Raw genomic sequence first — 23,904 nt, 5'->3', positions numbered from 1 at the left:
TCTACCCCTTGAGAAATGAAACTGTTCAGAGTAGAAAAGCTCTGCCCTCTGATTGACCTGGAGATAAGGCAAAGTGATAATTGGAGCTTGATTACTTGGCAGAAATTTCACGTACTATACGTGAGTATCTAGTTTTAAGACAGTTGGGTATTTGGGCTTGCTTTAATCCCTGACCTTAATAATGTGCATTGATGGGATATCTGCATAATTTTAAATAAATGCTTGCTTCAGAATGTTTCAACTTAGAGTAAAACATGATCCTTCTGTCTCGCTTTTAAAATAATGCAGTAATCTAATACTTTTGTGTCCAAATGAAGTTGGCACTTATGTAGTAATACTACTTAATCCCATTTTTCTGCCTCTTCCTCCTAATGTACTCATAAAAATAGTTCTGTAGTTTAAGATAAAGTTCCACCATCATGACCAATTTTATAAATGCAACTTTTGTCCCATTTTAGACATCCCATCGAAGATTTGTTATGTACTGCTTCCGCTTCACAGGAAGAAAATAATTTTAAACTGAAAATGTTGTGACACTCTCAGCATTTTAAAAATGTATTAAGATCATGTGAAGTTAATACACATTCCTTAGGGCCTGGTCCAGGCCTGTTTGAGTCAGCATGTAGTGTTGCAAATGTGCTGTAAGTTGCACCTGCAACATTTACTGCCAGGCCACATGAGCTTGTGCTGAGCCTGTGCTGTGTTGAGAATGGGTGACCACCGCCCAGAGCTCCAGGTGAGCACCAGGTTGCAGAGGGGTGAGTGGGGGCGTGGGAGGAGATGTTCTGGGGTGGGGGAAGGCGGGGCAGGGGAGAGAGCAGACGGGACCAGTGTGGCTCATCTCTCCTGGATCCATAGCCCCATTTCGGGCTAAATAGCCAATGCAGAGTAGCCCCATTGTGGGGCCACATCCCTTGGGGGAATGAATGTCCCCTTCCCAAGAGATGTCAGGAGCCACCAGCAGCTGCCCAAAGTCCATAGGATGCAGTGGCAGCAATTTTGGCCCTGCTACAGCTCTGGGTGCCAGGCAGCTCAGGATTGGGCTGTTAGAGCCTAATCTTAAGTGTATCTACTCAGAAGTAAGTCCTATTATAGTCAATGAGTCTTACTCCCAGGAAAATGTGGATAGGATTGTATCCTTTATTATTTTTGCTGTGGTTGTTTTCTCCTGCAATTGTAGTACGTTCATTATGCAAGAGTTTGATCCTGAAAAACAACTATAGTAAGATCTGTTCGTGACATCCTGCAACAAAATATTTGTACTTTTTACTAATGCTTATTTAACTTTGGCTGCTAATCCACACTCACTTCGTCAAATCATAATTGTAAATTTGTGACTCTTCAGTTGGGTATCTTTTCAATGTAAAATTTGACTTTATGTACTTTAGAAAGGTGGGTTGGATAGGTACAGATATCATATTTGGTAGAATGCAGACAATTTTAAATTGTTTTGACAAGGCCAGTTTACAACCTGATATAAATGCACTACTTGCTAGTCAGTATTAGTGCAATCAAAAGCTAGAATGTAAAAGAACAATGCATCTAATTCTGTGTGATCAAGGAAACTTAGGCCTTCTTGTCCTTTGTTAAAACAGTAGTTTATTGTGCTGTATGACAAACCTTATTTGAAACTGGGGAGAGATTCTCAAACAGTTTGTGATACACACACACACCCCTTGGGAGGCTTGTTGTTCAAGGTGGGGCTAGGCTTGCTAAAAAGTATCTCTACAAGTCTGTCTTGCAAATGTTACAATAATTTTTAGAATTTGCATAGCACTTGGAGTATGCAAAATGCTTCACATGTATTATCTTGATATTGTCTTTAAAACTACCCACTAAAATATTTAGTGGTACCTCCGTATTGCAACTGGAGAACTCAGGCTGAGAGGGAGTGCCTTGTCTAAGGCCACTAGCGGCTTTTCACTTAGTGAGATTTCATAGCAGAAGGCGAGATTCAAGCTAGAAGTTTATGAATTAGTGTATGAAAAGAGTAATAAAAATTAATTCATTGAAGAGAGCAGTAGGAGACCATTAATACTCTGTTTTCATCAGTGAGTGTTGCTGTACATACATGGAATTTCATGTACTTTATAATTTTCATGTTCTTGTAAATACAGTTACATGTGCTATGGGTAATGACTTTTTAACATATTGGAATAAGCAAAATAATTCTGTAGATTGAGTCCTTGAGAGTTCCAGAGTGAGTGCGTAGATTGCAAATAGGAGCCTTAAAAGTTATTCTTGCAGTCCATAACTCAGCTGGATCATTTATGCACATGACGGTCACTGCTTGAATAGCTACAGTATCATTGGGCAACTTGCATGTCTGAATGAGCCATCACAGATGAGATGCCACAGATAGAGCTTCCTCTGCTCTTCACATCACCTCTGTGTTTTAGGATAGGACTTCACGCATTCAACTTTGAATAATCAAGGTTGCAGTTCTAAGCATCCTTACTAGGAAGTACACACACTCCCCAACCTATGAAGAGCTACTTTGGTGGTTTTGTGCAGGCACAGTAATCCTTTGGTGGCAAGGATTACTTGTTGTTCTGACCTACGTATGTTCAAGTTGTGTATGGACCTCTGGAACCTAACCTCTTTGTAAGTAGGGAATGGTGTACGTGCTATTGAACTCTTAATAGCATCTGCAGGGGGTCCTGATACAGATTTTGACCACAGCATGGGGGAGTGGGGCTGTAACCCTTTGCCCCCATTGTGATTTGGGTCACTCTTCTGCAGCTGTTATTTGTCTTGGAAAATTAGCTCTCATTGGGTACAAAAGGGAGCTTCCATTTTGAGGCAAATAGCAGCTTTGAGGGCTCTGATTCAAATTGGAACTGCAGTGGACAGGGCCATAGTTTGGGGAATGTGGAACTCAGAATAATTTATCAGAACCAGCACCTGAAGCAACACCCAAATCTTCTATCCCTTTTAAAGCTAGTATATGTGCACCCCACTTAACCCTTTCCCTCCACCACCTCTATCCTGGCTGCTTCTTCAAAATAAGCAGGTACAGGTAGTACCTGGAAGCAGATTATTCTCTTAGCTGGCTTCCACCTGGACTGGTTTAAAGAAGAAATTGGGCAGTGGCAGGAAAGGAGGGTGTGATCCCCTTTTAGAGCAATTGGAACAGTGGTTTCCTACCAATTTTCCAGTAGTGCTTGAAGAGTTGGTAGGCGAGCTGCTGTCACCTGAGTCATTTCCCAATGTGTTATACAAACTGGTGACTTCAGTTCACCCCATTCAAGGGATAGCTATGATAGAAAAAGATAAGAATTAAATTCCCTTCTAAATTTGGATCATCCCGTACCATACATGTGTTGGTACATACATACATACAAGTGTTGGTACATACATACATACATACATACATACATACATGTGTTGGTACATACATACATACAAGACGAACAGGCCTTGCTGAGGGAGAGTCAGCATGGCTTCTGTAAGGGTAAGTCTTGCCTCACAAACCTTATAGAATTCTTTGAAAAGGTCAACAGGCATGTGGATGCGGGAGAACCCGTGGACATTATATATCTGGACTTTCAGAAGGCGTTTGACACGGTCCCTCACCAAAGGCTACTGAAAAAACTCCACAGTCAGGGAATTAGAGGACAGGTCCTCTCGTGGATTGAGAACTGGTTGGAGGCCAGGAAGCAGAGAGTGGGTGTCAATGGGCAATTTTCACAATGGAGAGAGGTGAAAAGCGGTGTGCCCCCAGGATGTGTCCTGGGACCGGTGCTTTTCAACCTCTTCATAAATGACCTGGAGACAGGGTTGAGCAGTGAAGTGGCTAAGTTTGCAGACGACACCAAACTTTTCCGAGTGGTAAAGACCAGAAGTGATTGTGAGGAGCTCCAGAAGGATCTCTCCAGACTGGCAGAATGGGCAGCAAAATGGCAGATGCGCTTCAATGTCAGTAAGTGTAAAGTCATGCACATTGGGGCAAAAAATCAAAACTTTAGATATAGGCTGATGGGTTCTGAGCTGTCTGTGACAGATCAGGAGAGAGATCTTGGGGTGGTGGTGGACAGGTCGATGAAAGTGTTGACCCAATGTGCGGTGGCAGTGAAGAAGGCCAATTCTATGCTTGGGATCATTAGGAAAGATATTGAGAACAAAATGGTTAGTATTATAATGCCGTTGTACAAATCTATGGTAAGGCCACACCTGGAGTATTGTGTCCAGTTCTGGTCGCCGCATCTCAAAAAAGACATAGTGGAAATGGAAAAGGTGCAAAAGAGAGCGACTAAGATGATTACGGGGCTGGGGCACCTTCCTTATGAGGAAAGGCTACGGCGTTTGGGCCTCTTCAGCCTAGAAAAGAGGCGCCTGAGGGGGGACATGATTGAGACATACAAAATTATGCAGGGGATGGACAGAGTGGATAGGGAGATGCTCTTTACACTCTCACATAATACCAGAACCAGGGGACATCCACTAAAATTGAGTGTTGGGCGGGTTAGGACAGACAAAAGAAAATATTTCTTTACTCAGCGCGTGGTCGGTCTGTGGAACTCCTTGCCACAGGATGTGGTGCTGGCGTCTAGCCTAGACGCCTTTAAAAGGGGATTGGACGAGTTTCTGGAGGAAAAATCCATTATGGGGTACAAGCCATGATGTGTATGCGCAACCTCCTGATTTTAGGAATGGGTTAAGTCAGAATGCCAGATGTAGGGGAGAGCACCAGGATGAGGTCTCTTGTTATCTGGTGTGCTCCCTGGGGCATTTGGTGGGCCGCTGTGAGATACAGGAAGCTGGACTAGATGGGCCTATGGCCTGATCCAGTGGGGCTGTTCTTATGTTCTTATGTGTGCATGTGAACATGTGTAATGGTGGTTTGTTTAGGGTGTTTCTGCTGGCTTTAGCTTCTTCTTGTTTGTATCTAATGTGTCCCTATAAATGTCTTTTTTTGGAACAACAGCTAAAACAATATATTGACTTTCTAATTCTCTGAACTGGGATACTTTTCCTGTCAGAGCTTCATTTCAAATTATCTTTGGAAAAACATGAGGAGTGACTTTTGGATGCAATTTTCCCTTGGTTTGTAAACCAAGGGCTATAGAGTATCCCTTGAAATTATTGATGAATGTATATATTTGTAGAAGCTTAACATGTTGGCTAAGGGCCAAAGACTAATAGTAGGGTAAGATTCTTTTAGAGATGTAGGCTGTACTATGTCCCTTTTTTTGCTTATAATAGTGTATTTCTGTTGTCTTTTGTGTACAGTACTTTAATAGGGTATGACCCTACCATATTTAAGCAGTTTTGTATCTTGTTTTCAATTTGAGTTAAGCATACATTTAACTCTGCCATTGAAATCACAGGAGTGAATACGTTTTAACTTCAGCTGTCACACTTTGGAAATGTTTGCGTCTATAAGCATGTTTGTGTGTTGTTTAACAAGTTCCTGTTTAAAATTTATATGTATAATAAGGATCTGATTTTCTGTGTACCAGGCCATGGGGCTGAAATCTGTAATTTTATTCTTTTTAAGTAATTGTCTGGAAAAGTAGTAACAGTGCATCAAACATCCAGATTAAGTATTTGAAGGGAGATGCAGTTTGTTTGAAAGTAACATAGTTGAGGGAAGAGGGCATTTTTATTATACTGGATTATGCAAGAGTTCTGCCAGCCTCCTTCGTTTTATCTCTTGAAGGGTTCATTTTCACTTGTTTGGCACATGTCCCAGCAAAGACCTTCAGAATTGTAGTTATCAACATGAATGAATGAATACAAACTTTGGGCTAGCTCTTCAGTAAGTCAAGCTGGCCAACTGCCAAAAATGCATTTCCTTATAAGAGGGTCAAAGCAGAGCTGTGATTCGCTGAGTTGTGATTCTATACAATACTATACAAGTATTGTATAGAAACCATACTTGTAATGACTGTTTGCTTTCTTTTAAAATGAAATTAAAACAAATTGTGTATCAAAATAGGAAGTAACCCGATAATGTGCAGGTTTTGCTAATTTCTGAGTACAACAAAGCAAATATGGCTATGTGTGGTTAAACTATAAAGCTGCAAGTTGAACCTTTTGACCTCCATGGCTGCCTTGTGATGTAAGGAACCCAAGCATTTGTGAGACATCTGTTGTCTACCTGCCCTTATTTTGTAAATGGTTTAAATAAGATTAAATAATTAGAATTACCACATGGTCAGCTACCATGCAGATACCACATGCAGCTAAATCTTGACATTGCCAGTGCACTTTAGAAATGGGAGTAATTCTTTGCATGCTCAGTGTATTATGTATCAGTTACTTTGAAATTGCAATTCATGCTACTTCTCATGTAGCCTTGATTATAATTTCAATACTTTAAGAAGCCCCCCCCCCACATTACGCATGTGCATGCTTGTTGTGTATCAGTCCAAAAGTACTGTACAGGTGTTCAAATTTTTTTACAGATTTTTCTTTTCTTCAAAGCTTGATTGAAATGTATAGTAAGTATTCTTGAATTACCTATATTTAGTATTAAAATATGTAATATGTTCATTACTTTAGGATGATGCCTCTTAGGTTTTACTTTGAAATCCTTTTTTTACAAAATATTCTAATTTTTGTTTTATTTTCTTTTTTTTTTCTTTGTAGGCAAGCACCCTACCTGGATCATCTCTCAGTCTGCCTCCATCCCATGTGTATGGCAATAGACTGAATCCCACCTCAGCAATGGCAGCACTTACTGCTCAGTCTGAAAACAGTCAAACAGGCAAGTTACAGTTCTTTAAAACCTCTGTTCTGAACTACCTGGTTAAGGATTTAAACTACTGCTTGCTTGTTCTTAGTCCCACATCTTGCTGCATTTTGAAAATGAATGCTGTCTAACAGCAGAAGTTGTTGCTGTGTATCTTTTACTGTCTGAAATGTAAATGTTTAAGCAGAACCATGAGCAGGCAGGAATGCAACAATGTCTCCTGTGACTCTTGTGATTGATGCATTCAGTTCCCTTAGTTCTCTGCAATGGGAGTAGCATTGCACCAGGGTTTGTTGTGAATAGTTTAAACTCTTATTTGCATAATCATGGCATTGCATGATATACAAGTTTGTATGGCTGAGATTCTGTTACACAACTTCCGCAGTATTTAATAATCCTGTGAATATTTGCCAATTGATGTTTTTGTAGCATTGGCTTTTTTTTTTAAAAACAGCCTTAATGAGTTCCTGGATTTGCTTTGTGTCATTCCATCCTTAAGGATTTGTTGACATGTCGTAATAGTCATGCCTGTTTGGGGGAAGGGAATGAGTTTAGCAGTTTACCAAGAATGGATCAGTCATGTCTTGCCCTCTAAGAGGCCAGAGGTCATTTGCTGAGAATAGGGGGAGGGCAGCCTTGAAGGGGGCAGATAGGGTTATTTTATTGAGGGGCCATAGGGAAAAATAACCCTTTTGAGTCTTACCAGGCAAGGCAATTCTGTGTTTTTAATGAAAGATTTTTAATACCTTTCAATGTCTTAGAATTTCTTCTTCACTTATAAAACAGGCATTGACCAAATACATGCATACAACATTTGTTACTAAGTCTTTTGGAACAAAACTCTTACCAATAGCCATGAATAGATAGTGCAGTTTATGGGTTTCCCTGGCATGCAAAGTGTTAAAGTACAAAGCCTGGGGATTTGCTGTGATAAGCATACAGATTAGCTGTCCACAGCTGTGATTCATTACTTTCACTGCAGAAATTAAAAGTGGCCAAGGGGAGGGTACTGGAAATGCAAACCATGCTTCTGTGCTGTAAAACTGAAAGCAATGAAAGGACTGAGCCTAATCCATGGCCTGCTATACCCACAGAAATGTGCACGGACAACGCCTAAGCAGTTTTAAACTAGGAGCCCTCTCTAATGTTAATAGCAACTCCTAGATATTGCACTAAATTTTGAAATTATCTGCAACATCTTAAAAATCTTATCTTTGAATGAGTCACTCTATCGGCTGTGAAATATTTACTCTGCAGATCAAGATCTTGGAGACAATAGCCGGAGCCTTGTTGGCAGGGGAGGTTCGCCTAGAGGAAGTCTTTCACCACGGTAAGCAATATTTACATTCAAGAGCTGAGGCAAAGAAAATGTTTTTGTGGTGTGGAAACTTTTTTATATCTTATCAGACATGCTTACGTTTTTAAGTTGAAAATAATTTTATGGTTTGTGTCCAGGTGGTTTAAGAAAAAAGTGTCCTGATATCAGTTTAAATAAATGGGATTACACAATAGGAGAACAAATAGCTTTTATCCCAGTATGAAAATGACTTTAGGGGACTCTACATTCTTCTACTTTATACATACTAAAAAGCTATAAGTCTCTGGTAATTAGTTGGTTTTATAAAATTTGCATATAAAATACCATTCATTAGGAATTGTATAATATCCACTATATGCATTTTTTCTTTTTCTTGCATATAAACATTTTTATGTTTTGAATGAGGGAAGAGATAGTTTATAGTGTGGCAAATGTGAAAGTTTTTCCAGAAATGAAATGAAATGTGTATTGTCCAATATGTAAATTAACCAGAACGGAATCACTGATAGCTATTTTCTACTTTCTGCTGGTTTCTTTGTTTACAGGACCCATAAAAATATTTCTATAAAGATGGTGCAGTGCTGCTTTGGCATTGACTTCAGAGAAAAATTTCCTTATGCCTATCGGATGGCTCTTTTCATTTATGATGCGATAGCATTATATGCTATTGTTATAATAGCAATTATACATTGCTCTGCAGTCATGTAATAAGTTGGTAATAAATAAACATGGTTAACAGAGGTACATCAATGTCCAATAACTTACACATGACACAGCACTTCTGATTAGAGTAAATGAACTGTAAAGTGAATGTTAGTGATCTGTGGCCTGATTATTATTATTATTATTATTATTATTATTATTATTATTATTAAAGTAGCAAGAATGCAAAATTCCTAAGACTGACTGAAAAATATGTTCACCTCTATAAATCAGACCAGTATTGTCATGGGGACAAAGCCTTGAAAGTCAGATAAATACAGACTATGACTGATTCCAAACACAGTGAGAAACTGACTCTCCTAGATATATTGCTTTACAAAACTTTCAGTTCTGTGGGAGCTGTTTGTGAGGTTCTGGCCAGCTTATTAAAAGACACATTAGACCCTTAGCATTATTTTATTTGCTTCCTTCTGTTGTTGAACTGTAGGCCTTTCAGATAGCATTTGGTCTGGCAAATATGTAAGTGCAGTACAATGACTTTTTCATCAAGTAGTTTTGGGACTTTCCCTTTTTCAGAGCTTTTGGATAGACAGAGAAATGCAGGGAGAGTGCTGTAAAAGAAACATAATCCAGAGAAAGTTTATTCTCCTTGCTCATACTATTCATCTTACTGAGATGAGATTTCACACAGATATATCCAACTCTTTCAGGGTTGTGGTCTAAAGGTATACACTTCCACTCACATTATAAATTATGTGTGGATTGGTGTGATATAAAATGGCACATAAACATGACAATGGACCATTTTATTTACAAAGTTTTCATGTTGCATACATACAGAAAAAGACTGCGTATTTAACAACTTTATTCCTCCATATCCATAGAAATGTGTGTCTAAGTATTTAGTATTTTAATCTTGTGTCTTAAATGGAAATTATTGTCTTCAGTGTTGTGTTAGGTACTTATAATTTTTAATATACTAAAATGAATGATACAGAACTTTCTGTAGGAGCTGTTTGAAAGGTTCTAGTGTGAGTCAGTGTATTAAAAAATAAGACAATAGCACATATGACTGTGGAGCAATGCAAAAGCCCTTTTCTTGTTTTTTAAATTGTTCAACTATTTTAAATATAGAAGCTGCCAGATTAGGTTCAGCTGGTGACATGAGTGAACCTAGTACCTTGTCTCCAGCATGTGTGCATCAGAAGGCCTGTTCCAAGATATAAATGGGTATAGGTAATCCACCCTCTCTATTTTGGTTTTGTTTTCCTGTAAATCTTCTCAATGGTTAGGTTTAGGATGGTGCAATCTGCTAAGCATAAATGTGTATACAACATATATATATATATATTTCCATGGAGGCTTGTGTAAAGCTCCCAGAATGAAACCTTGTTAGTGGATGGAGACTATACTACTTTATGGACTCTGTAGCCTTTGAAAATATATAGTTAAATGTGGCCAGATAAGTTTATCAGTAGAAGTGTTTGTTTCTGGTGAGTAAGATAGGATTATAGCTTATGTCTTATTGAACACAGTGGGTTTACTTCTGAGTAAAATAACACCATTTTCAAACCACCAGTGGTTATTAGCCAGTCTCACTTTTAAAAGTATACTTAAGGCTATATTTCATCCAATGAAGTCTTTCCCCCTCTTCTATGATTATGAATTCTATGGATTCACTGTGCTCTTTATGAAGGAACAAATCTGTGTGTGTTTGTAATGAAGATATTGCTGTTCCATATTCACCTCTCACTATCATATCTTTTTGTACTTTTGTCCTCAGAAGTTTCCTTTAGACTGAACAATTTTGGATTAAATTTCATGTTGCATGGAAAGTATTCAAAGTTTAATAATTCTGTCACCCATTTTATAATGCATTTCCTTATTGTATAAATATCTTTTAAAAATATGGATGCCTTTAAAACATGCAACATAGATAACCATGCAAAATCATGCAATTCTGTATTTTTCCAGTCTTAAACAATTTTAGTATCTTGTCTACAGCTCATTGAACTTATTAATTATCTCCTTGGTCTGTTTTCTGTGTGGTAGTCACTTAAGAATCTAAAGTACAATAGTATGCGTATAGGACTTTTTCCCTTCCCCAACATACCCACTTCTGAAAATTGAATTTCCATCTGCCATCTTATGTTGTAGTATATTCTTCTTTAAGAACAGTTTTTTAAACCCTTCAGAATCCCTTTGGTGCCTCTATTGAATATATATTATTTTTATACAGCACTATATTACTGACACAGAATCCAAAACTCTAACATTTAACACTATTTTTAAACTGACCTCACTTGCTTACCTACAAATTCTGTGTTTGCATCCTGTTAAAGATATAATGCAATAAAGATATACAGCAATTTGACAATATACCCATTAGTTATATGAGGTACTGTATTCATTATTAAGCACCTGTATAAACCTATGGAGATGATACTACTTTGTGATGGATTTTTGTGGAAGCAATGGGACTGAATCCAAAATCCATCCAGATCAGTGGGAGAACTAGTATTAGTACGAATGCTAATGCATTAGCATGGGCCTTAACTGAAACTTAATTAGCATATGGGCTTTGTTTTTGCCCACTCCTCCTTGTGAATAAGGTTGGTTGCTGGGAGAGAATTGTTGTGCTGTGGCATTTGGTTCTTGACCAGTTTAGACATCAAAAGGAAGCCACAATATTCTTGTAAGGTAACTAATGGGAAGCACTTTATTATGCCTATGAGGATCCCTGAAATGCTGAATTACAATGAATGCTGCTAAAATGTAACCCAAAATATTTTTAAATGCCTGAGTGCAAATGCAGTGATGTAATCTTGATAGGATGCAATTGTAATGATATCTCTTGGTACCTACACAAAAATGCTTAACATTCAAAGGCTCAGTAGGGCCACAGTCTTCAAAGTAACTGGGGTTAGTGAGTGTGTGTGTGCATGCACACATGTTTCTTTCTTTCTTTCAAAATAGTTTCCAAAACTTTCTAAACGGTTACAGTATCTGTCATCTTAGGTGCTGATCAGGATTTCCTATGTTGAGACCTAAATTACCGATACTGTACTGTCTACATGTGCTTTTAAAGCTTTTTCTTGTGTGTCTTACTGATTGCTGTTATACTTCAAATGTTATTTGGTAATACCTAGTGTATTAATCACTAGGTTCACTTAGTTAATCAAAGGTTCACTTAATTAATCACTTAGATATACAAAGTTTCTGTGTTATAAAGTAATATTTTCTGTTGGAGCAGGAGTCTCTAAACTTTTAGGTCAGAGGGCCACATCAAATATCTGGCATGGTGTTGAGGACCAGAAAAATAAATAAATCTTAATTATAAAATTTAAATAAGCACATTAGAAAGTCTTCCAAAGCCTGAGGCCTTCAGATGGCCTAAAAACGTCATTTCTGGTTTTTCAAGAAAACCAGGAAGTGATGTTTTTAGACCTTTAGAAGGCATTCTGAGGGGAGGCACAAGGCCTTCCCTGCCCTCAAAACATCCTCCAGACGCAACTGGAGCATAGCTCTGGTCACAATCTGTTGAGTGGACCAGAGGCTTGTTGCAGGCTGCATCTGGCCCCTGGGCCAGGCTTTGGAAACCGTTGTCTTAGAGGAGTCTAGGGAATATTCTTTTTCTTATTGTTGGACCAGTCTGTGGATATCTGATGTTAGCAGCACAAGCATAAGATCAGTTTTCCCCTTAACATCACCCAAGAGTATTTACACAATAAAACTTCATGGCAAAATTTCGCAAAGTGTGGGAGAACCCATTAATTTTAATTTCAGTCACATCTCTTGTTTTGGTCTGGCATTGACTAGATATGTTAGAAATGTCCATCAGAACATTTTTTTTCTGCAGAGTTCCTGTTCTTGAATTTATCATTGATAATATATTTCATAAATTAGTAAACTGGAATTTATCTGTGCAGTGTTAAACTGAGCTAATTTTTTTTTTTGCTTTTTGTGTAGAAATTTATTAGAATTGTTGTCATGCTGGGATTTCTTTATTTAAATATTAATGACAAGAGCCAGGGCTTTTAGTTGCTTGCAAGAGTCTAAAGCTACCTAAGAAAACTGATGAGTCCTCTGTGTGTCTTTTTGCAAGTGTAATTTTTAATCTTTCTGCAGGTCTCCTGCAAGTAGTCTACCAATTCGCTATGATCCAGCAGGTAATAGCAGTGTGGAACACTTGCCTCCAGTGCCCACTACTATAGAACAACTTCTGGATAGGCAATGGAGTGAAGGGCAACAGTTCTTATTAGAACAGAGCACCCCTAGTGACAGTAAGTTGTTCATATTGTCTCATATTCTATCAGATGCTGAATGCTGTTAATGGTGTGTGTTGATGGCACTGTGGATATAAATTGGAGACTAAACACTGAACAGGGAACATAATGCTTGAGGTGTGAGTGTGTGTGCTGATTCCTGAAGGTGCTTTTTCCTTTTGTTTTAAACTAAAGCTTGGTGTTGACTCTTCTTACTTAGTGTGGAAAAATACTGAAGTGTTGAGCAGTGACTCTATATTTAATTTTGCTCCATATTCTTGGGAGCAGTATTTATGGTGGGCAGCCTCAGATAGGTTGGAGGCTAAACTTTTTTTTAATTGAGATGATTAAAAAAGATTGTGTGGATCCAAATGGGATCTTTATTGTTTTTGAATGTATTTATAATTAAGCCTGCATATAGAAATTTCACTTCTTTAAAAATATTTTGTCATTTTTCTGAAATCCTTGAACATGCTTTTCTTGTCGTTGGTAGCACGTAAAGTGCTATCTAGTTGGTATTTTTATGAATGGTACCAGGACAAAAATGCTAATTGTGAGGAAATTCATGCAGGGATAATCCTTTAAACATGATAGCTGGAGGACAGGTTTAGCTAAGTCTTATTGCATCTCATTTGGGCACACTGAGAGTTCCTTTGTATGTTCTTGAAGAGGAGGGATAAAAAGCTAAATCCTTGGGAAATGACCAGATGTGCCTGTACCCGTAGACTTGTGTCTGTATTAGGCCCAGAGGTCATGTTAAACAAATACAACTTAGAATTTTAAAAGTGGCTTTTCTTGTGCTAGGATGGTTTGTCTATCTTGCCTGTTGGCTGATGCAAGTTGTAAAATTCATCCAAAATTGAGAGACTGTCCATGGTAGATAGAAGTGGGCGGTATCTGACTGAGATGTGCTTTATCTGTAGGGAGAGGGCAGGGACTGCAGGGTTCCTCATACTCCCTGCTGGGTGCTCTTTAGAGGGACATTGACAGCAGCTGGAGTCTGTTGATTTAAAAGCAATAAAAACAGAGTAAAAGTTTTCATTGATTACATAAATTTACAGAGGTTTTTTTGGCCATTGAATCAACACAACAGTTATCCCTGTAAAACAATTAAAAGAAAGTGTTTAGCTGGTCATAATAAAGGCAATGTCATAATCTTTACAACCCAAATCAAGTTATCCTTTTCACAAACAATTATTTGATAGTAGATGTTACTGAAGGAATTTCGGCCCGGGGGGGGGGGGGGTATTTTGTGTTTCAAAAGTGAGTGTAACAGAAAGCATATCAACCACAATTTTGTTCAAAGGGTTTAGTAGGATAAAAGATTGGATAAGTGTTGCAGAGGGGGTGGCCCTTTGTACAATGAGTCAGGTGTGGGATTGAGGCTTTTGTATGAGATACTAGGAATGTACGACCTTAGGGATTTCGAAAACATTTGTCTGTGCAAGAGATACATGCAGCCCTTTTTCATAGGGGAAGCGACCAACCTGCAGGATACACAGGGTTGAATCCTAAGTTGTGTTAGTCATTACTATATCCATTTTGAAATTGGTGAGTAACTAAACCTGGGATACAGTTCATGCTCATTTTAGATAAGGATATTCAAGTTGCTGCAATGTGGATGAAGAGGTGTGGTGTGTCTATAAATGGACAGCTGCTGCCTGCATCTCAGCTAACTTCAAAGTGTCTTTAGATCATTCTTCACCTCTGTGTAATATCTGATAAGGACATGACTTAAAACGGAGACAAGTACTCTCCAGTACTTTATTTGCTAATGACTAATTAGAACTGTGTAACTATGCAAAATTTGAGTGCACAAGAGAGTGAATTATTTCTTAACACAATAACACCTTCAAATGCATTTCCCCCCCCAGGAATTTAGCTTAACTGGTCAAATTTTGTTTAGTTTTAGGCATGTTGAAGTCATTACACCAGCTTCAAGTTGAGAATCGTCGCTTGGAAGAACAGATTAAAAACCTGACCGCTAAAAAGGAGCGCCTCCAGCTATTAAATGCCCAGCTTTCAGTTCCTTTCCCCACAATAACATCCAATCCAAGTCCATCTCATCAAATGCAGGCATTTTCAGCTCAGGCTGGTGAGGAAAGAAAAATAGTTTTTCTCTTATGTTGAATTCTGTCAAAATTACCAGAAAGTTTTTGGCCTCCTGTCCTCTATATTGTCATCACTTGTTATGTTTATACAAAAGAAATAAATAGAATAGTTTTCAGTAATGATTTTCAGTAATGATTTTTTTCCTGTGATATGACAATAATTTCCAAAAACACATTTTTCTGGAAAAAGGAATGCTATATTCATATTGGATATGGGAAACTTTCAAGCAAGACAGAGAGCAAAGTCAAATCACAGATAAAGATTGTGAAGTGCTTTGAGTTGTTCTGTTTTTATAAATGTTCAGTTCAAACACACTGCTTACTTTTGTGCAACAGCAACTTTCCTCCTGATTATTGGTTGCCTTCTGCTATTTGTAGTTGCTATTTGCATTCAGTAGTAAAAAGCATTACCAGACTAGATCAAGATTTCTGGCTTACTTGATATGTTTCTTTGGGTTAATCAATTTATATGTTTCATACAAAATTTGGGTTGCATAAGTTTAAGATGTACTTTTTTTAAACTTCATTTTAGCTGCTAGCACAGATTCTTTGAACAGCAGCAAGAGCCCTCACCTGGGAACCAGCTTTCTACCTGACAGTTCCCTTCCTGTATTAAATCAGGTACTATTTGTTTGTTTTTTGTGTGTGTTCTAGACTTCTAGTAGGTTAATATTGTCTTTCCATTCTTTTACTGCTATGTGAAGCCTGATAAAGCTGGGCCTTTGTGTTTTCACTAGGAGATAAACTCCAGTGGACAAAGCACCAGTAGTTCATCGGCTCTTTCCACTCCACCACCTGCTGGGCAAAGTCCAGCTCAGCAAGGCACAGGAGTTGCAGGAGTTCAACAGGTCAATGGTGTGACAGTGGGGACACTTGCCAGTGGAATGCAAACTGTAACATCCACTATTCCTGCAGTGGGTGGAATAATTGGAGCTTTGCCAGGTAACCAGCTGGCGATCAATGGAATTGTTGGGGCTTTAAATGGGGTAATTCAGACCCCTGCCACGATATCTCAGAACCCTTCTCCTCTTGCTCACACAACTGTGCCGCCAAATGCAGCGCATCCTCTGCCAACTACACTGAGTAACAGGTAAGTCTTTGCTCTTATAAATGGATCTTACTAGCAGTATTGCTGAAAGGGTGGTGTTATCAAAAGAGCTGCCTTTATCGTAAATGTGCTGAGGAAGGAGTTGTATTATATGTGCCAATGTTTAAACCTAGCAAATGATTGTGTTTTTAAAAAAAGGAAAAAAGAAAGTACCTGCTATGTAGCATTTGAAACTGCCTTGTGAATCTTAATGAAAACTGAGCTATTATGGTCCTACTACTGCATTGGTTTCTATAATAAGGCACTGCGCCGTATTAATTTAAAAATCTGTATCCCACCTCCTCCCTTGCAAACACAGTGTCCAAGGCAATATACAAGCATTCAAAATTAAAACGCAATACAGTATAAAGAATATCATAAAAGGAGCAGATAAAAAACATAACAGAGCAGCATAGTCAGCCTAAAAACTGTATTTAGCAGCATATTTCTTAAACAAAGCAAAAGGATGAAAGGAGCAGAAAGAGCAAAGCAATCCCAAGCAACAAATCAACTGAACACATTAATATAAAAATAGGCACCAGATAGATCTCTCTTCTTTCTCAATCCTAAGTGTTCCAGCTCTCCTGGTTAGCATTACATACTTGGTTGTGTTTGTGTGCAGAAAAGAGCAACTGTTGATTGTCAGAATTCAGTGGCACATCTAGAAATGCTGCTTAGCATATGTGTGTTTTATAGAAGTCTGTGCATTGTTCTTACTTTTACTGAAAGGGTGGATTAGAAATGATACCAGAGCCCATCTGCACTCTGTGTGCGTATGTAATTTCCAGTTAAGAGTTTGTCATTACTTTGCAGTGCCTCTGGACTTGGGTTTCTTCCTGACCCACAGAGACAACTTCTGCTACATCAGCAGCAGCAGCAGTTTCAGCAATTACTAAATACTCAACAGTTCACATCAGTAAGTCTTAAACATATTATCTGCTTTGTACTGTCTGACCATTGAGCATTGTATGCTCTAGAGGAGAGCATTTGTACTGTCTGACCATCTACCTGTTTCAGGTAGAAACAGGCTTCAGAGAGAGACTTTTCTCAGTTCTAACTAGAGATGCCAGAGCTCAAATCTGGAACCTTCTTACATGCAAAGCATGTCTTCTGCCACACTAAAGTCTCTTCTCAGTGTTTGTCAGTTTTTTATTGACACAAAACTAGAAATTGAGTCCTGGGAGCTTCAGCTGTTTGGGATAGTTGGGATACTCAGGAGGAGGGCTAGTATTTGCAAATGCTTCTAGTGGGAGGAGCTCTCTATTATGCAAATTATCCCTCCCTAGCAATCAGGAAGCAGGGAGTTTGTGACTGTGCACTTTAGAGTGTGTCAAAGTTTGTCTCCTCTGCCCTGCCATTCCATTCCATTCTCTGCTTAGAGGATGGCTACTACCTTACTGGGGACAGAATTCTACAGAGCCTCAGATCACCTTGCTGCTCCTTCGTTATTTCAATGCAGGATGAAAGAATATTGTACCATATGTACCAATTGGATACAAATCTGCTTCCTTTTCTCCATCACCACCACTTTGCTGGTGAGGAAACTGAGTGGATTGAAACTGAGTGCTCTTCTCATTCTTTTCCTCCTCTTTAGGGGGTACGTAATCTGCAGCAGCAGCTCTCACAAGTCTGAACAAACTGCCAGTCTTGAACGAAGAATAGTGTAGCTCACACCTTGAAAGCAGTAGAAATTAGAAAAGTGCTGTCACAGCTGCCATTTTGAAGATAGGCATTTCTTAGCCTGGAAAAAAGGATTGGTTGTGGACAGTGCTACACAATAATGGCGAATTGGTCAGGGGCCTGTGCTGCCCTCATTAATTTGAACTGAAAAAGAAACAGCTTCCAAATTATCCCTTTGGTAGATCCAGATGTTGGTGATTAGAGATGTGCAGAAGTCAGTAAGTACCCTCTGAGATGGTGAGATTATCCTAATCTTTTTTGAAATTTCTTCATCCTTCTTCCATCAGAGGAGAGAGCTATTACCTCTTGCCCCTTACAGATTGCTTGTGGCTAATGCTTCAAGGCTGTAGATAGCTGCAGAAGACCTGGGATTGGCCAGGTCTGTTGGCTCCTCAGCTGCTGGTTTCTGTGCGGAGGGAATTGGGCACTCTTCAGACAGGAGCAAGGATGTGGGAGGGCCCCTTCTCTCCTTGGGGTAGCAGCTACTTTTTCTGGGATTGCCTGTGTCAGGCTGCTGTGTCTGTCATAGTTCCCTTAGATTAGAAGGTGCTTGAAGATACAGGGGAAGTTCAGGTGTATGGGCTGTATGCTGCTTCTCCCCCACACCAATCCTACAAGGGGGACCATGGCAGTTTCCTTGGAACACAACAGTGTAGTCATTTGTTACAGTAGTATCCCATCCCATTTGCCAAGGAGCTCAGAATGTTGCTTCCTTTCTTACAATAATCCTGTGAAAGGTGATCACTGGATTCCATTGAACAACATAGTTGAATTTAAACCTGCTCATCCAACCACCAAACCCTGTACCTAATGGCTGCAACACATTGACTCTGAGTAGACAGGGAACGCCTTCCTGGACGCGTTCCTGAGTAGACAGGGAACGCCTTGGCTTTCCTGCTAAAGCAATGGAAACTTACTGTATAATTTTTTTAAAATCTGTATATCTGACCTAAACAGTAGGAGAATGTTACTTGCTCACGTAAAGGAAGGCTGCCTAAACGTGACCCTGAAAATGGCAGAATAACTCTTTTTTAAAAAATTAGAAGGAATATTAACCTAGATGAGCCAGGAACTCCCTGTTTACACTCAAGTTTGGTTTTCCCCAGTATTGGTTATTTATTTCTCAGAACACAAAAGAACAGGTTCATCCATTACATGACTGACCGGAATGTTGTCTTATTTGAGGAACAGCACCAAGCTCTTCTGTATCAACTTGTGCAGCAGCAGCAGCAGCAACACCATCAGTCTGAAGTGCAGCAATTGCAGATTTCAGGAGCGACACAGATTCCCATCAATAACTTGCTGGCAGGCACTCAGGCATCTCCACTTCATGCAGCTACAACAAACCCATTCCTTTCAGTTCATGGGGATAACGCAACTCAAAAAGTACCTGTAAGTATGTATATGGACCATTTTGTGTTAGAGTGAGTTGGAGGGTGCATTGAGACAAATGCAGGGGAAATTCTTCACTGAGTGTAGCTTAAAATACCACGAAAATACTTGTATTATAGATGTAAATGGAGGGGAAGAAACCTTGCTCAGCTGTGACTTTGCAGCTGTATTGCAAGATTTCCATGGTTGTCCATCAAAAGTAGGGCAGAGCCCAGTGACTCTGTCCTTGACTAGTAAAGCCCTCAAGCTAATCCCTTGTCATGATTAAAGTAGGTACTGAGTGGCTTCAGCTTTTCTCCGTCCTTTTGTACTCTCTGATGGTGAAGATAGTTGGAAGCGCCTCTTCCATCTTGTATCATGGTAGAGCAGTGATTTTCAACCTTTTTCATTTCATGGCACACTGACAAAGCACTAAAATTGTCAAGGCATACCGTCCATTTTTTTGACAATTGACAAGGCAAACCACACTGACAGCAGGGGCTCACATCCCCCAGTGGCCCTACTAACAAATGGTCGTCCCCCAAACTCTCACAGCACACCTGCAGACCATCCACGGCACACCAGTGTGCCATGGCACAGTGGTTGAAAATGGCTGTGGTAGATTAATGGCAAGAGTAGCATGGGTTGTGCTGCCATGTGAGCAGCGAATCAGATGTTGCACTTTGCATTGGGACTCTGGCACCTTACCCCAAGGCTGCCATCCAAAAAACACTTAATTAAAGAGTAAGTTGAACAACTTGAACATGGGACTTGCTTCCGAATAAACGTGCTGGATCATGCTGTAACACTATTTGCTATTTGGCAGAGTTTAGAATTGGGCTAAAATAAAATATCTTAAGGCCAAGACAACATATTAACTGCACTATTGAGCTTCTTCTCTTTCCCTTTTGTTGCCTGTGCCCCTTCATATTTTATAGTTTTCTAAATTCTATTGATAGATTTGAATTTTTCAGAAAACTGCACTGTAGTACGCCCTGGTTCAAAGAAGCAGCCTAAATGTTGAAAATACTTCAGTGCCAAGGCTCTAGACCAGCAATTTTCAACTATTTTCGTCTCATTGTACACTGACAAGGTGCTAAAACTATCAAGGCACATCATCAGTTTTTTTTGACAATTGACAAGACACACTGTGCTGCTGACAAGGGGCTCACATTCCCAAGTGGCCCTACTAATAAATTATTAGAACATAAGAAAAGCCCTGCAGGATCAGGCCAAAGGCCTATGTACTCCAGCTTCGTGTATCTCACAGCAGCCCACAAAATAATTCAGGGAGCACACAAGACAACAAGACGCAACCTGCATCCTGGTGCCCTCCCCTGCATCTGGCGTTCTGAGGTAGTTACTCACCCCAAATTCCTGTGGCACACCTGCAGAACACTTGTGGCACAACAATATGCCACAGCACAGTGGATGGAAATCACTGCTCTAGACCAGGGGTGTCCAAACTTTTTGGCAAGAGGGTCACATCATCTCTCTGACACTGTCAGGGGCCAGGAAAAAGAATTAATTTACATTTCATATTTGAATAAATTTTACATAAATGAAATTTTAGAGATGGAACTTATGAATGAATGAAAGTCTTGCAATAGCTTAGGATCTATAAAAGTCCTTGCATAAAGCAAGGCTTGCCTTTCCTTCATTGCCACTGCTGCATCACAGACAAGCAGTGGAGGGAGCCCTTGTCCCACAGCTCACACGAGAGGTCGAACAGTCACCCTCATGCTGAGAACAGTTGCGTCAGGCAAGTAGAGGCTCCAGCAAGTCTCCGGAGGGCCAGAGGCTCATTGGAGACTGGGGGCTCTCCATTTGCCAGATTGGGAGTCCCCAAGGGCCAGAAGTGGCCCTCGAGCCGGGGTTTGGGCACCCCTGCTCTAGACTGTGACACAACAATAAAGATGATTGTGAGCATGTACAGAGTGCTTGTCCCCTTGAGTGCATTGCATAAATGCAAGTAGTCTCATACATGAGCTCAGTAGTTAGAGGAATGGCTTTGAAATGATCTTGCCCCTTAATAATTAAACACTAACTTTTATCCACGACCATCTGCAAATTTGAAAAAAATTACTTTATCATTTGTTTTTACCAGTTAATAAATTCAAACAATTTACAGTTTATTCAAAACTTAAAATGGTAATCTTTTTACAATATTGAAGGAAACGTAAGAACTTAACAGTTTAATGGAGAAAACCTCTACTGATAGTTCTGAAAGGACATTTTAGTATTTTCCATTGTATTTTGTATGACAGGGATGTGTGTGTATGTCAGAGAGACCTTCAGATCTGCCGTGTTTCAAAGTCTGTAGTTTGGGAAATAGGTGCAGTTTAATAGCCAAGTGACTTTTGGAAGCCTTATTGCTTATGTTCTGTCTCCTGTGGAAAAAGAAGAAACTGGCTGAAATCAAGACCACAATCTGTCATGGGGGGTGGGCGGGGGGCACCAAGATTCTGCTGGAATTCCCCTTTGGTCAGCAGCAGGAAACAAAAAGTGAGAGCTGTAGACTATTTTTGGTGTTCACTTTATTCTGTTCAGATTTCTTCTCCTTTATGCTCCTGAGGTAGGATTGGGAACATGAGCATGCTGGCAAGTTCATGTGCAATATGTTTGTTTGCCATGGCAAACGCTGAATGTGGGGAGAAATCTCTGTGATTGCCAACCTGGAATGTTTCAGGGCAGAAATCACAGGGAGAATCTTCCTGTGCTTGTCACTGCAGATAAACGTTGAGTATGACAGAGCCAGACTTTCTAGTGTGATCTTGTGCACCCCCCCACCCCCAAAAAAGCATACAGAACTTTAAACTTGTAAAGAGGTGCAGCACTGAAGAACTTAGGCATGGCTGCAAAAATGTGGAAACATCAGCACTGAGACCAAATATCCATCTTGGCTGTCTAACATGTCTCTGGCCAATAAGTTTTCTGACCCTGAGGAAATATTGTCAAATGTAAGCAAACTAACCTTTTAAAATACATTGGTCTTTGATCTATTGAATAATGCCACACAGTTAATTGCTATGATGATTCGTTTCCATTCCAGAGACATAATGATAAAAGTGGACCAGTTGCACAGGAAAAGAATTGACTTTTGGGGGGAAGAAATGGAAAATTGCCTATCCTGCTGTTATAGCACTTCATTCGGCTGCAAGGTTGCAGCCTTTCTCTGCAGGTATGACTAGATGCAACAAGGAACAAACTGCACACTGGAAAAGTGAATCTTTCTGAAGACACTTATTGTAAGGTTTTGACCTTGTTGCTTTTTGTTGCACTGAAACTGAACTGTTTTGTCAGATTTCAGGAAACTCTGAAGAAAGGTTTTGCATCCCAGAGTTGTCAGTCAAAGAATTCATTTGAATTCTGTTACTGAGCTAGTAGCCTTTAATATGCTGGAGTACTGACCAAACAGCTGGTCACTCCCATTTCTACTGCTTGTTGAACTGAAGCAAACCAAATTTGTAATACCTGCCAATGACAGGTCAACAATTCTGTAAGTTGTTAAACATCGGTGTGTTAGACTTGTCAGTTTTTCCCAGAAAAGGACCAGGTTTTAAACGTTACTATTTTCTTTTAACTTTAATGTTTTGCTAGAGCAAAAACTCTTTAACAAAGAATTTTAAAAAGTGATCTTGAAGTTTTTGTTAAGGTTGCTTAAAAAAGTTTCAGTTTAGAGATGAAATCTTACCAGACGAGAAGGCAACTCAAGTTCTGGTAGTGTTTGACCTAACCCAAGTGCCTGTTGCTTACCTCTGTTAAGTTGGAATGGCTTTATACAGCTGGGTGTGCACTAAATTATTCTTTGTGAAAGCCGCAAGAGTGTTCAACCTTGCACCAGGAGCCTTCCCCATTGATCTGCCTTGATTAGAAGTGTTTGTCACTGTAGATAGCTCAGGCAAAGTGTTACCTGGGTTGCTTTCCACTAATAAATTACCAAAAAAGCATGGGGGGTGGAAGAGACTTCACATTTGTAATGAAATGTGAAAAAGTGTTTGAATATTTTCACAGTATGACTATGCAGTATAGCAGAAGATAGATAGAAGCTGGGGGTTAATGACCACTAATCTGAATTTATAAATGTAAATTATTAGTGGAAAATACCCAAGTATAATTAGACCTTCACTGTGTACTTAATTGGAAGAACCTGTTTGTTTCTGCAATATCGCCTGGTTAAACATTGCACAGTTCTTACCTCATTTCTGTAAATAAGGTTTTGTGACTGTTTTGTATTGTGGAAGATTCATAAAATGTGGCTATTTTGATTTGTAATATTTCTAATTGGTAGATTTAATTGAAAAATAAAAAATAATTTATTTTTATATGTTCATGGGATTTTTTAAAGAGTCACAAATCACTTTTGTAGATAATTTACTAAAGTTAAATCAGTGTGGTTTAATTTACTTAAACCACTCGTTAATATTCTGTAACAATTTGTACAAAAATGTTACTGTTTTGCCAAGATGTAAAATTGCAAGTTTATATAAAGATATGTACAAAGTTTGGTTAATAAATTTTAATATTGTTTATGGTTGTGCACATCACTTGAGTCTCTGATTTCTTCTGACTCTTTATTTCAGTGTTGATAGTTTGTCATGCCATTGTTGGGATTTACTTCCTACATTGGTATATATTTCAGTCAGTAAATGAGAAACCACTTATTTTACAGCTACTTGTGGAAGCTTGTCCTGTTGTCTAAACCTGGTCTG

The 23,904-nt window shown here is 39.2% G+C and overlaps 1 protein-coding gene across 3 annotated transcripts in view; it reads left to right on the top strand.

Annotated features, from left to right (window-relative positions):
* MLLT10 (MLLT10 histone lysine methyltransferase DOT1L cofactor) overlaps window positions 1-23,544 on the top strand; it is a 141,687-nt gene extending 118,143 nt beyond the window's left edge. For all 3 annotated transcript variants that reach the window (XM_066627682.1, XM_066627681.1, XM_066627683.1), the window contains 9 exons: window positions 6,595-6,712; window positions 7,955-8,027; window positions 12,807-12,961; window positions 14,850-15,038; window positions 15,587-15,675; window positions 15,792-16,144; window positions 16,955-17,057; window positions 19,007-19,213; window positions 22,245-23,544. In XM_066627682.1, coding sequence (XP_066483779.1) covers window positions 6,595-6,712; window positions 7,955-8,027; window positions 12,807-12,961; window positions 14,850-15,038; window positions 15,587-15,675; window positions 15,792-16,144; window positions 16,955-17,057; window positions 19,007-19,213; window positions 22,245-22,289 — 1,332 coding nt within the window. In that variant the 3' untranslated portion in view covers window positions 22,290-23,544. The remainder of the gene's footprint in view (window positions 1-6,594; window positions 6,713-7,954; window positions 8,028-12,806; window positions 12,962-14,849; window positions 15,039-15,586; window positions 15,676-15,791; window positions 16,145-16,954; window positions 17,058-19,006; window positions 19,214-22,244) is intronic.
* The last annotated feature ends 360 nt before the right edge of the window (window positions 23,545-23,904 follow it).

The sequence above is a fragment of the Tiliqua scincoides genome, chromosome 5 (genome assembly GCF_035046505.1).
Source record: "Tiliqua scincoides isolate rTilSci1 chromosome 5, rTilSci1.hap2, whole genome shotgun sequence".
In the NCBI taxonomy this organism is placed as follows: Eukaryota; Metazoa; Chordata; class Lepidosauria; order Squamata; family Scincidae; genus Tiliqua; species Tiliqua scincoides.
Note: the sequence above shows the minus strand (reverse complement) of the source record. Positions and strands in the feature narration are given on the sequence as shown.